Source organism: Nylanderia fulva, unplaced genomic scaffold, assembly GCF_048542155.1.
Source record: "Nylanderia fulva isolate GAGA-0341 unplaced genomic scaffold, ASM4854215v1 Scaffold36, whole genome shotgun sequence".
Lineage (NCBI taxonomy): Eukaryota > Metazoa > Arthropoda > Insecta > Hymenoptera > Formicidae > Nylanderia > Nylanderia fulva.
In genome coordinates this window covers 724,468-739,840 of record NW_028190433.1, presented here as the reverse complement: position 1 = coordinate 739,840, position 15,373 = coordinate 724,468, and the positions used below count along the sequence as shown (strand labels likewise).

At 34.6% G+C, this 15,373-nt stretch overlaps 2 protein-coding genes across 7 annotated transcripts in view; one reads left to right on the top strand and one right to left on the bottom strand.

Annotated features, from left to right (window-relative positions):
* The window catches only part of Sam-S (S-adenosylmethionine Synthetase), a 56,814-nt gene extending 47,266 nt beyond the window's left edge, over positions 1-9,548 (top strand). For 3 of the 5 annotated variants that reach the window (XM_029317099.2, XM_029317098.2, XM_029317097.2), the window contains 9 exons: positions 38-761; positions 2,975-3,052; positions 3,478-3,600; positions 5,260-5,372; positions 6,320-6,463; positions 6,852-7,070; positions 7,191-7,373; positions 7,444-7,577; positions 7,782-9,548. In XM_029317099.2, the coding sequence (XP_029172932.1) occupies positions 647-761; positions 2,975-3,052; positions 3,478-3,600; positions 5,260-5,372; positions 6,320-6,463; positions 6,852-7,070; positions 7,191-7,373; positions 7,444-7,577; positions 7,782-7,887 (1,215 nt within the window). In that variant the 5' untranslated portion in view covers positions 38-646 and the 3' untranslated portion in view covers positions 7,888-9,548. Of the gene's footprint in view, positions 1-37; positions 762-2,974; positions 3,053-3,477; positions 3,601-4,238; positions 4,352-5,259; positions 5,373-6,319; positions 6,464-6,851; positions 7,071-7,190; positions 7,374-7,443; positions 7,578-7,781 lie in introns of all 5 variants that reach the window. The other 2 variants (XM_085485332.1, XM_085485331.1) reach the window with 2 other exon arrangements.
* Positions 9,549-10,203: 655 nt separating this feature from the next.
* Positions 10,204-15,364, bottom strand: LOC114941921 (uncharacterized). Of its 2 annotated transcripts, none has more exons than XM_029317120.2 (5): positions 14,943-15,364; positions 12,424-12,748; positions 12,080-12,352; positions 11,810-11,992; positions 10,204-11,645 (listed from the first exon to the last, which is right to left on the bottom strand). In XM_029317120.2, exons 1-5 carry the CDS (start codon positions 15,105-15,107, stop codon positions 11,275-11,277), a joined length of 1,317 nt encoding a protein of 438 aa, XP_029172953.1. In that variant the 5' UTR covers positions 15,108-15,364; the 3' UTR covers positions 10,204-11,274. The 2 variants fall into 2 exon arrangements, with proteins under 2 accessions (XP_029172953.1, XP_029172954.1); XM_029317121.2 differs by lacking the exon at positions 14,943-15,364 and adding an exon at positions 12,948-13,735.
* Positions 15,365-15,373: the final 9 nt, after the last annotated feature.

Genomic DNA, 15,373 nt, shown 5'->3' with positions numbered 1-15,373 from the left:
TCTCGCGCACATTCTAAAACACGATTGTATCTTTCAGAAGAAGGAACAAGACTCAGAGAGGACACGTGGACGAGGACCCGGAGGCCGGGCGACGAGCGACTCGAATTCCGCGCCGATTTGACAGGCGGTCACGTGACCGCGGGACCGGCTGATCGCGCAGACAGGCGCGCCGAGATTATAAATAGCGGTGCGCGACGCGCGCGAGCCTCTTTCACTTCCCGCTACGCGCCGTGGCGCGTTCGTCCGTTCCCGTCGTTCCCGATCATTACGCGGTGTGCCGTGTGCTTGTGTAGAGCTCGCTCGCTCGACCCGATCTTGCTCTCCATCTCGCGCATGCCGTCGCGTCTCGCCTGAAACACAGACAGAAGAGAGGATCCTCGAGTCTCCCGCCGTGAGGAAGCGACTACCCAGGGTATCGCTCCAACCACAACGGTGAAATCCGCCAAGTGCGAAAGAGGAAAGAGAGAAGGCACGTGGGGAAGAAGTACTCCGTGGAAGGCGGCTAAACGAGGAGGACCAGAGAAGCTCGACGGTCTGTGTCTGCTCGATATCTACGGGGATTCTTCCTATCTTTCTTTGTTGAGCGGCGAGGATCGGCTACGACACGACGACGACAACGGCGGCGACAACCCCGAAACGCAGGAAAATGCCGGAGACCGCGCATCACATGAACGGTTACGCGAATGGCCACGCGCCGCCCGAGCTGCAGCAGGACACCACTTTCCTCTTCACCTCGGAGTCGGTTGGCGAGGGACACCCAGGTGAGAGCGCGGTCAGCCCGCGACCAACCCTCTTCCCGGGGCCCAGCGAGTTAGTGACCCTGTGCACCTATATCGGTCAAAGCTTTTTCGATTTCTTTCCTCCCTCTCTCTCTCTCTCACTCACTCTGTCTGTCTCTCCCTCTCTTTCTCTCTGTACCCCTATGCTACCACCGTGTCGTGTAATGCCGCCATAGAGAGGATCGCTTTCGCGGATGTGTATATAGTTTTGTATCAACTTCCTACTCTCTGGAGGTTCTCGAAGCGCTAAACCTGATTATTCGATTGATTCCTCTCCATCTTTCCCGCCTGCCAGGCCTAATAACGCCTGATCGTCCTCGGCGGTGTATATTCGCACGGGGTTATGTTCTAGAAAAAGCTATCGGTCGCGCGCGCGCGAAGAGTCGAGCGAGGCGGACTCGTCGTCGAGTGACAGTTTCCGCCTCGCTATCTTTTTTCTCGCCGTGCTGTAATAATTCGCAATAATTCGCGCGAGCATTTTTTTTTTGGCCCTCGCCGCCGAAAATCGCGCGCGCACGCTCCGGAGACCGGAGATGCGCGAGGCTGAGCACATTGTTGGAGACCGCGCTGTCTGTCGCCATGTGCTCGCTCCGATCGCAGCGCGATCGACGCCAGTCGCTCGCAGATTCTAGAGTTAACGTAATCGGCCGCGAATAGACGCCGGTCCTCCGTATATGTTAGCTTCGTTCATCAGCTCTCCAAAGCCGGCGCGAAGTCTTTCGTTCGACTGTGCTTACTTCTTCTCCTTCTCTCTCTCTCTCTTTTTTTAAGAGCAAATTTACTCAGATAGATATATAGATGTCTGAAATAACTCCAAAAATCTCTTTTTTTTCAGGAAATGCGAAAGACACTTAACAGTAATTGCATTAAAATATTCTTGTATTATCTGGATGAGATTTTTAGCACCTGTTACTTTTATGAGATTTCTTATTAAAACAAGATAAAAATTTTTTGCTGAATTTAATAATTCGACTAGTCTAGAAGTCTGATGAATCATCTATTAATTATGATTTCTTTTGCCGAGAATGTATATATTAATAATAGATAAGATATATTTTACATAATAAATAAGATATATTTTTACATGTTAAGATATATTTTACATATTTATATATGTAAAAATAATTGCGAAATATGTTATATATATTTTTCGTATTTTTATACTCACTAGAATAATCATTTTCTTTTTGTTTAATTTTGATAAAAATGTTATAATTTAGTATTAAAAACGAAAAATATTATATGTACAATTCAGCAATTTACATTAGTTTTTTTTGTAATATAAGGAACATTCTAATTATGCGTCAAAAATTGAGGAAAATTATTCCAAAGATTCTTGCAATTAATGTTCGAACGAATAAATTATTAATAAAAACACTTCTCTTTGATAAGGTAATCTTACAACTCGCATAAAAAATGAAAAATGTAATTTCATGTGAAGCTGAAATGCAAAGTTACAGCATTTTCTTTCCATTATTATTTATTTTGTAGAAATTACTTTTATTTATATAAAAACTTAATTAATACATACATGTGAATATTTATGTTACAAGAAATATGTAATAATTGCTCTCATAATTCTCTTCGCTTTTAATATAACAATTTGAAATGTCTATTGTGAAAATTTTATCAGTAATTTAGAAAAATTGCAACATTATTTCCCAATTTAACAAAAACTTTCTATATTTAATTTTAATTGTAAATTCTTTCAACTATCTTAATTTAATCTATAACAGCTAAAAACTAATTCATATTTCTTGTACTTCAATTTAATTATGTTTCGATAATCTTTATTTATTTTTTGGTATAATTTCTTATGCTCGTATATTACTAATTACTTTTGCGCTTAATACGACTCTCTTATTCTTACTACATCACAACTCTAATTATAACAAAGATAAAGAAAGAAAGTTCGGCATGAGTCTTGTGAGCGATTTAGGTTAATCTCAGATTAGCGCGAGATTCATTACTAAATCTCGCGCTACATATATTAAAATTTTTTAATGATTCCTTTTTCAATTATGTAATTTTTATTCGTACTGAGTCATCTATTTCTGCAAAATTTAAATTTAAATAAGGGATTGTGTAGCAAAATTAAAAATAAGTTATAATAATTTAGGAACAATAATTTAATTATTTGCTGAATATATTCTATTAGCGTATAGTTTTATAATATTTTATGTTATATATTTCAGACAAAATGTGCGATCAAATAAGCGATGCCATTTTGGATGCACACCTGAAGCAAGATCCCGATGCTAAAGTAGCATGCGGTAAGTTCAACTGTACAATGCTAATTTCTTCAAATCCTTGAACATATATTTGTATTAATGCATCTATTTATAAATTAGTTTGTTTGGCCCTGAACTAGTTTAAAGCTGAAACTAACGACTGTCGCATTTATCGCTTTGCATTTATATCATTGAAATAAGTAAAATAATTAAATTGTTAAGATTTTGAAAGTTATTTAAAAAGGGAAATAATTGTTCAAAATATTGTCTTAATGTTAATTTTATAATACTCCTTTTTAAAAGTATCCTCTAATAATGAAATATTGTAATATATTGTGTAATATACTTAATATTTAATATTGTAACATATTTAATATAATATTGTATATATTTTTGCAATAATTATAATTCTATTACAAGAAGATATATATAGAATATTGCGTTAATAAATTTTTGATTTATTACAGAAACCGTAACGAAAACTGGAATGATACTTTTGTGCGGGGAAATAACGTCGAAAGCTGTAGTGGATTATCAAAAGATCGTTCGAGACACAGTAAAGCACATTGGCTACGACGATTCTTCGAAAGGTATAACAATTACTAATTTACATTACGCGTGTACCCGTGTAATTTCGATAATGCACGTCTGGCACTTCTTTCGATTGCCTCTGACACTTTGTTGGATATTAATTATATATGTTTGCGCGTGAAATATTAGAACTCCTACACTCACGAGAAAATCAACATTTATTATTTAACAGTAACACATGCATGCTCTGTGGCTGAATATAGCCAGCTCCCTCGTCCTTATTTCGTCTCTCATACGGCTCTCTTTCATCAAACGTTAATACAAATACACGATCGAACCGTGGCACAAGAGATTCAAGTGCCAAACATCACTTATGATTTTTGTCACAAATGTATTAATATTCTAAAGTATTTTTGGTATAATGTATGCGCATGGCTCTTAGGCCTTTCTTATTTGTATTTAATATTTTATAATTATTTAATAATATATATTTTATGTAATTATATTAGTAAAATATTCGAGAGATAAAAAGATGAAAAAAAAGTTTGTGTACATATATTGAGAGATGTTTGTTGACTTGGATTCCATGCCTCGATCGATCGGATTAATCCGTGTTATCCTGCTCATTATCTTTCGGAAAAAAGATCACACAAAGAAAAATACGTAAAGACTGTGTAACGTAAGAATATCGTGGCAGGATTCGATTGGCGTACGTTGAACCTTTTGGTGGCGATCGAACAACAATCCCCAAATATCGCGGATGGTGTCCATACGGACAGGCAAGACATGGACGTGGGTGCAGGTGATCAGGTACATAACCCATTCTCAGCCTGTGCCGCAGAACAGTCAAAAAAAATGATTCAGTGTCAATGATCTTCCTCTTGTTCTCGCTTCTTAATTCCTTTCCATCCCATCCTCGAAAATTTACACGCGTTTTCAAAATCTGTTTGCTATTCTGTGTGACAGAGCGTGTATTATATCTTTGTATATTATTTTATATATATATATATATATATATATATATATATATATATGTGTGTGTGTGTGTATGTGTACATATATGTACAGGTAAAAAAACGCAAGTACCTGTACAAATAATATAAACATTACGAATGCGTGTAGGATATCGATCATACTGTAAAGTTAAATATGTGAAAAAGAATTGTGCACAAAATTCTGCACATCCATGGTGTGTAAGAAATGTTTAATTTAATAGAAATATCTCAGAAATGGATAACAATTAAAGCACTAGGATATGTTTCCAACAAAGTGCCGATATTAGTTACCATATTTAGAATAAGGCTGCATGTACTGTGTTTGGATACATGTGCAAGTATAAAAAAAAATTTATTTTTTCTCAAATTGCATGTATGTGCACATACAAAAAGATCTGTCTAAAACTAAAATAATCTATATGTAAAAATGTACGAGATATACAAAATTTTCGAGAGAGTTAACACATTCAAAACCTCCAATATTTGGAGGTCTTGCATAAGGGTCTTCATATCTGGACTTGTACATGCAATCCTATTAGTTTTAATCAAGCTAAAATTATATTAGGATCGATCGTGGCCTGATAAGAATCCTGAGATGCACTGGCGAAATCTCATACGAAAAATCTAAAAGAAGACTCGATGTAGAAGAAGAGAGAGGACGCCGACGCACGTTAAATAAAGTAGCGAATAACTTGTCTTACCGCACTGTGATGATTTCTACAGGTTTTGACTACAAGCTGTGCAATGTTCTGTTGGCGCTCGATGCTCAATCACCAAATATCGCGGCAGGCGTTCATGAAAACCGTAGCGACGAGGAAGTGGGAGCAGGAGATCAGGTCAATTAGCATTCCCATCATTAAACTTTTTCATTCATTTTCTCTTTGTCTCCTGTTTTTCTCTCTTTGATTGTTATGCACTTCTATGCTACTAAGTATGTTTCTTTAGTAGCAAATAACATTTATTACTCTATCTTCTTTATTTATATTTATCAATCCACTAGTCTTTGTTTCATCACTGTAGAAATGAAAATGGTGCGATTGACGTACTAAGTGTCCTTCACATATTTATTACGTTATCACACAACAAAGTTGCATTTATGAATGCGTTAATAAATATGTATCTGAGATGTAAAAAGTGTAGAGAAACTAAATGAATGTGTAAGATGTATGCATTGTGTGCGAAAGTTCATGCATTTTGGAGAAATATTTATATGTTTTGCACTATTGTAAATAGATAGCAGTCTTAGTAGAATAATCATGACTTCGATATAATTAACATTAGAATATGTGTTAAAATAAGAAAAAGATTCCATCTCATAATTGTAAAACTTTCATTGTAATTTCAATTCATTAGGTGTAGTGTGTGTAATTATGTAACTAAACTAGAAAATGCTATAGCTGTGTAGTTAACGAATGCGAATTGTAAATAGCTTGTAAACTAAACTTTAGCTAATTTATTCTTAATTTATATTCCTCCTCGGTTAGATTATTTCCCTCTACTGCTATATTTATTTTATTACTGTTCTGATCTATGTGGCACATTTTATTGCATGTTAGATTTACCGCTTCTTTACGACTATATATTGTATAATATAGTTATTAGTATATGTAGTAATTTATTCATTTTGTTCTCTATTCTAAGCTCTTAACTTTCTTTTATTTTATGCACAAAAATGTGCTTTGATTTATTCACACACAAGACAATACGTACGAGTATCCGTTTGATACGCTTCAAGCTTATGTCTCATAAATTTTAGCTGGAATAACTCAAATTCTTCCATCAGGGTCTAATGTTTGGATACGCAACCGATGAAACTGATGAATGTATGCCATTGACGGTCGTGTTGGCGCACAAATTGAATCAGAAAATCGCCGAATTAAGACGAAGCGGTGAATTATGGTGGGCTCGTCCAGATTCCAAAACACAGGTTTGACTCCATACATTTCTTACTTATCTTAATTTATAAGCGCCGTTTACCAATAATTAGATAAACGGAAAAAAGAGCATCGGTTTTTGAAGGCACCGGGTGATTCGTAGATCAAAGCATTCTGCAAATTGAAAGATCCGGATTCAATTCCGAATCGTATTCCGATATTTATCACGCTCGGAGATTTTGACTTTATAAGTAAACAAATTTACATATAATAATCAGAATTATTCAGTGATGATTGTTGTATTTGCTACTCTTGAGTGCCATGATGTCAACATTTAACTGAGAATAATTCATTAAATAATAATTTTTTGAGGATATTTTTTTTATAATATTGAAAAATGTAATATAATTAGTTAAAGTATGATTTACATATGTATGACAGGTGACCTGCGAGTACATCATGGATCATGGGGCTTGTGTACCTATAAGAGTTCATACTGTTGTGGTATCGCTGCAACATAGCGAAAAAATCGGTCTAGACGAGCTACGCAAAGCGATCATGGAGAAAGTCATCAAAGAAGTGATACCAGCGAGATATTTGGACGACAGAACAATCTTTCATGTCAATCCATGTGGGCTGTTCATTATTGGTGGACCACAGGTATTGCCAAAATCTTTACGATGTAAATAATATTAATTAGCAAAATCTTAATAAAATTTATAAATATGTATATTTATATTTTTTGTAAAAAATTAAGAGACCCATTACTAAAAATTTTAGAGCGATGCTGGTCTCACAGGACGAAAGATCATTGTAGACACATATGGTGGCTGGGGAGCGCACGGTGGTGGCGCTTTTTCTGGTAAAGATTTTACAAAGGTAGACAGATCAGCTGCATATGCCGCAAGATGGGTAGCAAAGTCTTTGGTAAAAGCCGGTCTCTGCAGGCGCTGTCTTGTACAGGTAAAATTTTTGCCAACATTTTTAATGCAATTTTGATTACATGTAATATATAACAAAATGCAATTATTAGGTCTCCTATGCCATTGGAGTAGCAGAACCGTTATCAATAACAGTATTCGATTATGGTACATCCACACTCTCCCAGAACGAGCTCTTAGATATAGTGAACAAAAACTTTGATCTTCGACCCGGAAAGATTGTCAAGTATGTATATTTCTCGTATATTTTTCTCACATATTTTATCATCAACTTATATATTACACAACTTGTTATCGTAAACATTGTTTTTCAATACTTCTTACCATATATCACGGTGAATCGTAAGATAATTTATTCAATAATAAAGAAAACACAGAAGGAATGTTTTAAAGTATAATTAAAAGTATATAACTATGTATTCTTATGTAGGGAGCTGAATCTTCGCAATCCTATTTACCAACAAACCAGTACATATGGTCATTTTGGACGCGATGGTTTCACATGGGAGCAACCAAAAAAATTGATTCTCGATTGATGAGAGAGTAAGTTTTAAGTTGGCTTCGGCGTTTTTCGATTAATTAGACATCCGATAAAACGTCTGTTTTCTCTATCTCTTCCTCTATCTATCTTTCTCTCTCTCTCTCTCTCAGTAACCGTGTTATATCAAATGACAAAAATATCGCCCGAGACCTTTTTTGGAGATTTTCTTCGATCTCCGTGCCGCAACTACCACCAAGTCCACCGATTTCTCAATGCCAATATATTAGCAGTAACGAGGACTGGAGGCGGGAGGGGAGGGAGATTCTTTTTCTAGCTCTTTTTTTCGTGGAGAGTATACCGAATTATTGTATACATATATATTATTATGATGACAGACATATAGTACAAATCTCTCGTTCGTAATCCGACACACGGATATGGACGGTCATTTCTTCCTTCACTTTTCGCGGAATTGGTTCTTCGGGTGATTAATGCCTCTCAATAACACGGTTAAACAACCATCTAGGTACAATAAATGCATCGCGCGGGAAAAAGGGGTAAACCGAATCTATCACGGAGCCTCGTATTGTTGTAAGCCCATGTTCATGCCCTAAAAGCTTCTTTCTTTAACGTTCGATTAGATAATTCAATCTGGCATAACCAGATCGTGGTTTTATCGTTGATGCAGGAAGCAAAAAAAAAAGAAAAAGAAAAACCTACTATAGCAAATAACTTCCCATCTGCAAAAAATGTATAAACAGGCGCTACATCGATACGAATTTTCAGATTTAAAAAATGCAATTGCAATTCTATAGGTTTTTAGCACGGTACTAGTAGTCGCTCATACGTACGCGAAAGTTCGATGCTCCGATTTATTCATAATCTAATTTTTAAATGCATGAAAAATCAGATCTCGATACGTTAGCGTTTTTATTTTATTTCAACGTTTAGCGCTATATATACATATGATCGATCTTTCGTGTATGTATCTTCATTAGAATCATTACAATCGTTAAAGCGGGGAAAATGTTGGAAAATATAAAAATGACGACAATGACGTGTCCTTGGTATATGTAGCAAAGCAGGAAATGACGCTTGTGTATCATATATGTTTGGGAGTTTCACGGAATAGTTGCGACATAATATTACCGGATTGATCAGTAAATCGTCGGTGAGAAAAATCATTGTTAAAACATTTTAGACATGTATTTATAAAGATTCATCAAGCTAATTATAATCAGCGTCGTTCTTCGTTCTCTAGGAATTAGATTTCGCTGATTTATAGTGCGTGCGAATATACGATAAAGAGAACACATTTGCTTCACAAAAAAATATCATGTGGTCATTTCCCCCTTTGCTATTTCAGTTTTAACTAAGTAGAATAATTAGCGACAAATATTAAAAGAAAAAAATCTAATCCTGGTAGAGATCCAGCACAGATATGGTGCGACGGAGCTCGAAAATGTAGAATTTTTAATTGTTTTTGGTACCGATACAATTTGTCTGACATATTATCGAAGATTTTAATGGGAAACAAATATAGAGAAATTGTATAAAGATTTAGTCTCTGTCAGAATTGATGTGTGCGATTTGCGACGTAAATTATAATATCGGCAATATATATATATATATTACATATGTAATAGTGCACAAAAATCGTAAAACAAAGACACGTAATAAAACGGATTTTTTAATAAAAAATATTACTGTCATTAATTGTTTGTATATATATACTCTCTTTCTCTCTCTACATTTGACTCCTTGATCTTCCTAATAACATAATTTCCACCTAACGGACCAATATTGTATTTTCTGTAAACAATATGAGCTCTGTTGCACAAAACACTGCGACTGGCTATATTTCATGAACAATTTTTATATGCATTTGCACCTATTTATGTCATTTTTCAGTAATATAAATATATATATATAAAATCGTTACAAAAAAGTATAATTCTTGTAATCAAATTAGCCTTTACTTCTTGTGCAATTTGTTATAGAAATACTTTTACAATATAAAACATTATAGGTATCTAGTAAAAAGATTTAATTAAAATATATAACATATCCTCATTAATGGAACTTAAAGTTTCTTTTTTATATTTTGAATTTATATATATATATATATATATATATATATATATATATAAAATTTCTTTTCATTACGATTTATACAGATTCTATAATAATCGTATAAATGTATAGTTTAGTCAACAATATATAAATTTGAGAAATAATGGAAATAATATATAAAGTTATTTATAGGGTATAAATAAATGACATGAATTCCAATGATATATATCCTTATATTTAAAACTATATACATCAATTACGAATACTCATAAACATACATTGTAAAGAGTTATACCAGATGAATTTATCTTTTATGCATATAAAAATTATATAAGAATGTAATAAATGAGATACAAGAATATAATATAATCATATTGCATATATTGCTGCCTAGTAGAAAATAAATTATAAATCAATGCATTTAATAGTGTACCAAAAATGCTAAATGTGTACTATATTGTAACGATACTTTTAATATGTAAATTGTATTTAAGTAATTTTAGATTTGTTTTGCAAGCAACTTAAAATATAATCGATTGTAGTATGGATCCAATCCTGTAAAAGCAAAACTATATTATTTAAATGAATATTATAACTTAAAATTACACACGATTATTTCAATTACCCTTGTATACGTTGCACAAAAATTTAAGTCAAATAATTAAAACATTGAGTACTTACTTAGGCTTGTATCCATATTTTTATTTGACATTGTATTTAATTTTTTCTTTATATTTAAAGATTTCTTGTGTTCTTCAAAAGTTATAGCAAATTTAATCATTCATACTACATTATACTATTGCACACTGAAAATTGCTATATATTAAGCACAAGTGCACAATATAAGCACTTTGACGATTAAATAAGTAACGATATTGGGTATGTACAACTTCGTCAGAATGTTTATATTATGTCTGTATATTAAAATATAGTAGTTTTCAGTATGCACTAGTGCAATGTAACATAGGTGACCAAATTCACTGAATATTAAGTTCCACATATTTCATTATGCGTACGTGTCAAGTGTGTATATTCCTCGGAGAATGTATATATAAAAATATTGTTTAGAATAATTCTATCCTTTAAATTGCACCTTTTTACAGCAATTATACAAGGATGATCAAAATCAAAATTAATGTTTGTTAATATTGAATTTGCTTATATGTAAATATTATGCGACTAAACTATTGCAAAATGAAATAATCTTGATTCTTTCTTCTGAAAACCTATTGTAGAGATTTCTCTTATTAATGAGATATTATTGATTTAAGTCTAATTCTAACAATTGGTTGTCAGTTTTAAAGAAGTATTTTTGTATCCTAGACATCCCAGGAAAATCATAACAAACTGAGCAACGAAGATTCATTGCTCAATTTGCTATGATTTTCTTGGGCGCATGGATACGACTATGTCTCAACAACGAGCTCTTATCAGTGAAAGACTTCTCGCACTCGACACACTTGTACGTTCTGCCAGTGTGCGTGACCAAGTGTCTGCTAAGACCTGATGCGTGACAAAACGCCTTTGGACAGAGCTGACAATGATGCAATTGGATATCATTCGGATTCAGTTTCTGATGTCGGCGCATGTGCACCTTAAGAGCCTCCCGCTGCGTGAAGCTCTTCTCGCAATGTTGACACTGGAAGGGTTTCTGACCAGAATGTGTCATCAAATGACGGAATAGGATCTCCTTCTGCGCGAAAGCACGATGACAGATGTTGCAGCCAAATGGTTTCTCGCCTGCAAGCAGAAATAGAAATAACGCGCATATGCGTTTCTATAGTAGCCTCAACAGGTAATAGATATTTGTTTTTATATTTATATGATTATCTATATATCAATGAAAAATATAAGGAAATAAAAATTTGTTCCAAAATACAAAGTTAATATGAAACAACACCAACCTGTGTGTGTACGTTCGTGTCTCACCAACGCAGATCTTGTCGGGAACCATTTTTCACATGCTTGACATGTGAAACCTCTCTGCGTGGAGTGTACAGACTGATGACTCTTCAACATTATTCTTCGAGTAAACGCTTTCGGACATTTATCGCACTTGAATACCTTCAGTTCTGAATTTGCGTCAACTGTACAATACAATTTTGATTTTTATAACGATTCTAATTATTGTAATTCTTATTTTATTACAGATAATGCATTCTCATGTTTTTTACCTATGGTATCTTCCATAGGCTGCAGTTTCAATGACTCCCCTTGAGTGGAACTGTTGCTGGTAAGTTCCATCATGTATACATTTTTGTGATCTGCAATCGCGATCGCTCTCTGCACCTCTTCCGCTTCATCCTCGGATTCTTGTTCCTGCTTAATACGCGTTGTTCTGATTGTGCATCGTGCCTTGGCTGTTCGTTCCTCGGAAGGCACCAGTGTAATATTTTCTGGATCCTCCGAAACATTTTCCTCCATTTCCGGATTTTCGGAATTCATTCCTATATATAACGTTACATTAATATATAAATCAAATACTTTTTTAAGTAACTTTTAATATCAAGAAACATACCCAAGATATATCCGCCAACAAGTTCCTCCTCTGTTACCTGGATTGGATCTCCGTCTGCTTGATTATTCTCACCTTTGGTCGAAACTAGATCAGCTAACAACTGTTTAACTTGTTTAGATTTGCCAGTGGTGGACTCCTTTGAATCATCCTTGTTGCTATCCTGGCTTTCGCCTTCTTTGTCTCCAGTCAACTGCTGTATCAACTTCATATGTTTTCTGAGTTTGGCATCTGCAGCTTGACATTTTTTTCTAAATTGGTAAGATTTTTCTAATTGATATTTGCACGGATGACATATCATATTAGGTAGACCATCCTGTTCATAGACCTAAAACATTAATAATGCATTAACAGTACATTATATTTAAAACAATATGTTTTTATTTCTATATATAATATACTAAGAATATAATAGTAAAGTTAACAGTGTTAAAAAAGAAAAAGCCTGGAGTTGATATTTTAATTTTAACACCCTAATTAAATCAGAAAAATTATAATTTAATATTTCGAATGTCTAACATTTCTACCTCTTATTATATTTAATATTTTAGATCGGCATGTGGAATTCCTCCGGACATCCTCCGCTTTCTATCAAGAGATCGTCATTCATCGAGGAAACGCGAGCATCAAACGAGACCGATCAAAAAGAAGTATTCGCAATTATCATCCCTCGAAGGAATCGCATCGCGATTAATGTCTGTTTACGTCCAGCAGCGGACGCACCACCGCGTTATTTGTATCCGATGTACTAATATTACAGATTTCTATAAATCCGTAGGGTAAAACGCGATCGCAGACGCGAGTCTAGGTCTCTGCAATGAGACGGCGCGAGGCCGTAAAAGACGTACCCTATCGTGGCAGCTCGTCGATAACTCGGTAAAGCCGGTAGTTGCTTCGCGCAACGTCGTATCACCGACATATTTACGTCTCTCTCTTTCTCCTGTGTAAATGTGAATGTGTTAAGTATACAGGGTGTCCTAAAAGTCCTGCAACAGTTAAATAACTCGAAACCAAAGACTTTCTCAGATAAATGCTTCGACAAAAGTTGTAGGGCTTTAAGGGCATATTAAGTAATAATAGTGTGATTACAAATAGCATTGTTAAGGCCAGGTAAAATTCACTTTGAAATTTTTTAATGGAAATCCGTATTTTTCATTACGTATTCATGTAGCTTATCTTAAGAGCTTTTTATTGTGTTAAGTATTTTTAGAGTTATGAGGCCTCAAAAAAAAAAAGATAGTATATTTTTTAAAATAAAATTAAAATATCTTATAAAATTCAGTTTTCGATAATCCTATCTTGTTAGTACTTTTATGTATGAAATAATTAGAAATAATTGGTGTAAAGAAAACGCATAATTGTTTTTAAGAAAAAATATGTTACAAATTGTATGTACATTTTCTTAAAAATAACTATGCATTTTCTTTACACCAACTGATTTTTTTTCTAATTATCTTATGTATAAAAGTATGAAGATAAGATTATTGAAAACTAAATATTTATAAGATATTTTGTATTATTTTATGTCAAAGTACTGTAAACTTCAAGTATTATAATTCAAAAAGCATCACATGAAAAAACTATTTTATTATGTTTTGAAAAGATCTCGAGATAAGCAAGAATGTGCAATCAAAAATAGAAGCATTTCCATTAAAGAATTTTAAAGTAAATACATTATAATGCTAACCACACTAATATTACTATTTGATGCGTCTCTTAAAGTTCCATAACTTTTACTCGAAACAAATTTTTTTCAAAAACTGTTTGAGATATTTGACCATCGCAGAACTTTTGGGCAGGATTGTGCCATCAATTTCAAGATTACACCTATACATGAATTGTTTACTATCATTTACATGATGTTTACATGAACTTTTTGTAGACAAATGGAAATTATATAAGCTTTCTAAATTAAATGTCAGAATTCCAAGAAAGTGCTTTTATATATATATATATATATATATATATATATATATATATATATATATATTGACATTTAATATCTGTATGTAATTTTAGTATGAATTAAGATATGTATAAATTAAAATATATATAAAATCAATTATAATAAGACATATATTATAAAATATTTTTAAAAAATCAAGAAATACATATTTAAAGCATAAAGAATATAAAAAGCTAGACAGAATGATTCACTGCAACAAGAATTCCACGATACGTGATATAATCGACATTGTTTACGCGCAAACGTAGACTATACATATAATTTCCGAATAAATGCGCAACCGCTGCTTTTTGGAACACCCTGTACACGCGAATCCTACACGACAGCGATCGGTGTATGGCGCGAAGGACACGCGAGGGACAGGGCGACGAAAGAGACATGAAGATAATGCGAAAGGACGCCGTACGGCGCGCAGAGATAAACTAGATTCCTATTTTTCGATCAGCTGCCGCCTGGATTTATCATCGCGAGATCGAATGAGGCGTAGAAATTTTCGCGGGCGCTCAAAAGAGCGAGAGAGAGAGAGACATAAAGAGAGAACAAACGAAACTCCCACCTCGATGTTGATGCAGGCGAGTATCCGCAGGGGCAACGGGATCGTCTCGTCGTCGTAGATCGGCACCATTTCCTCCTCCTTGGCCAAGCACAGTCGGCACAGCTCGTTGACGTGAATGATCACGTTGCTCGGGCTGTCGCCCTTTTTTCTGCTGTACGTTTTCATCGTGACGGACGAGTTCCGGTTTCTCCTATCCTTTGCTCTCTCGCGGCGAATTTCTATCCCGGTCAATGTCTTCCTTTCTCCGCCTCCTTATCCTCCTCTCGGAATTTGCGGCAAGTGCACGACGGAGTGTAATGTCGAAAACGCACGGCGGAGTTTTCCGTAAGAAGTTCCCCGTTGATCGTCAACGCGCCGGAGACTCGGTCACTCACAACGGAATCTATAATGGCGGTCGTCCGTCAACGATGGCGGCGGCGGCGGTGGCGCTG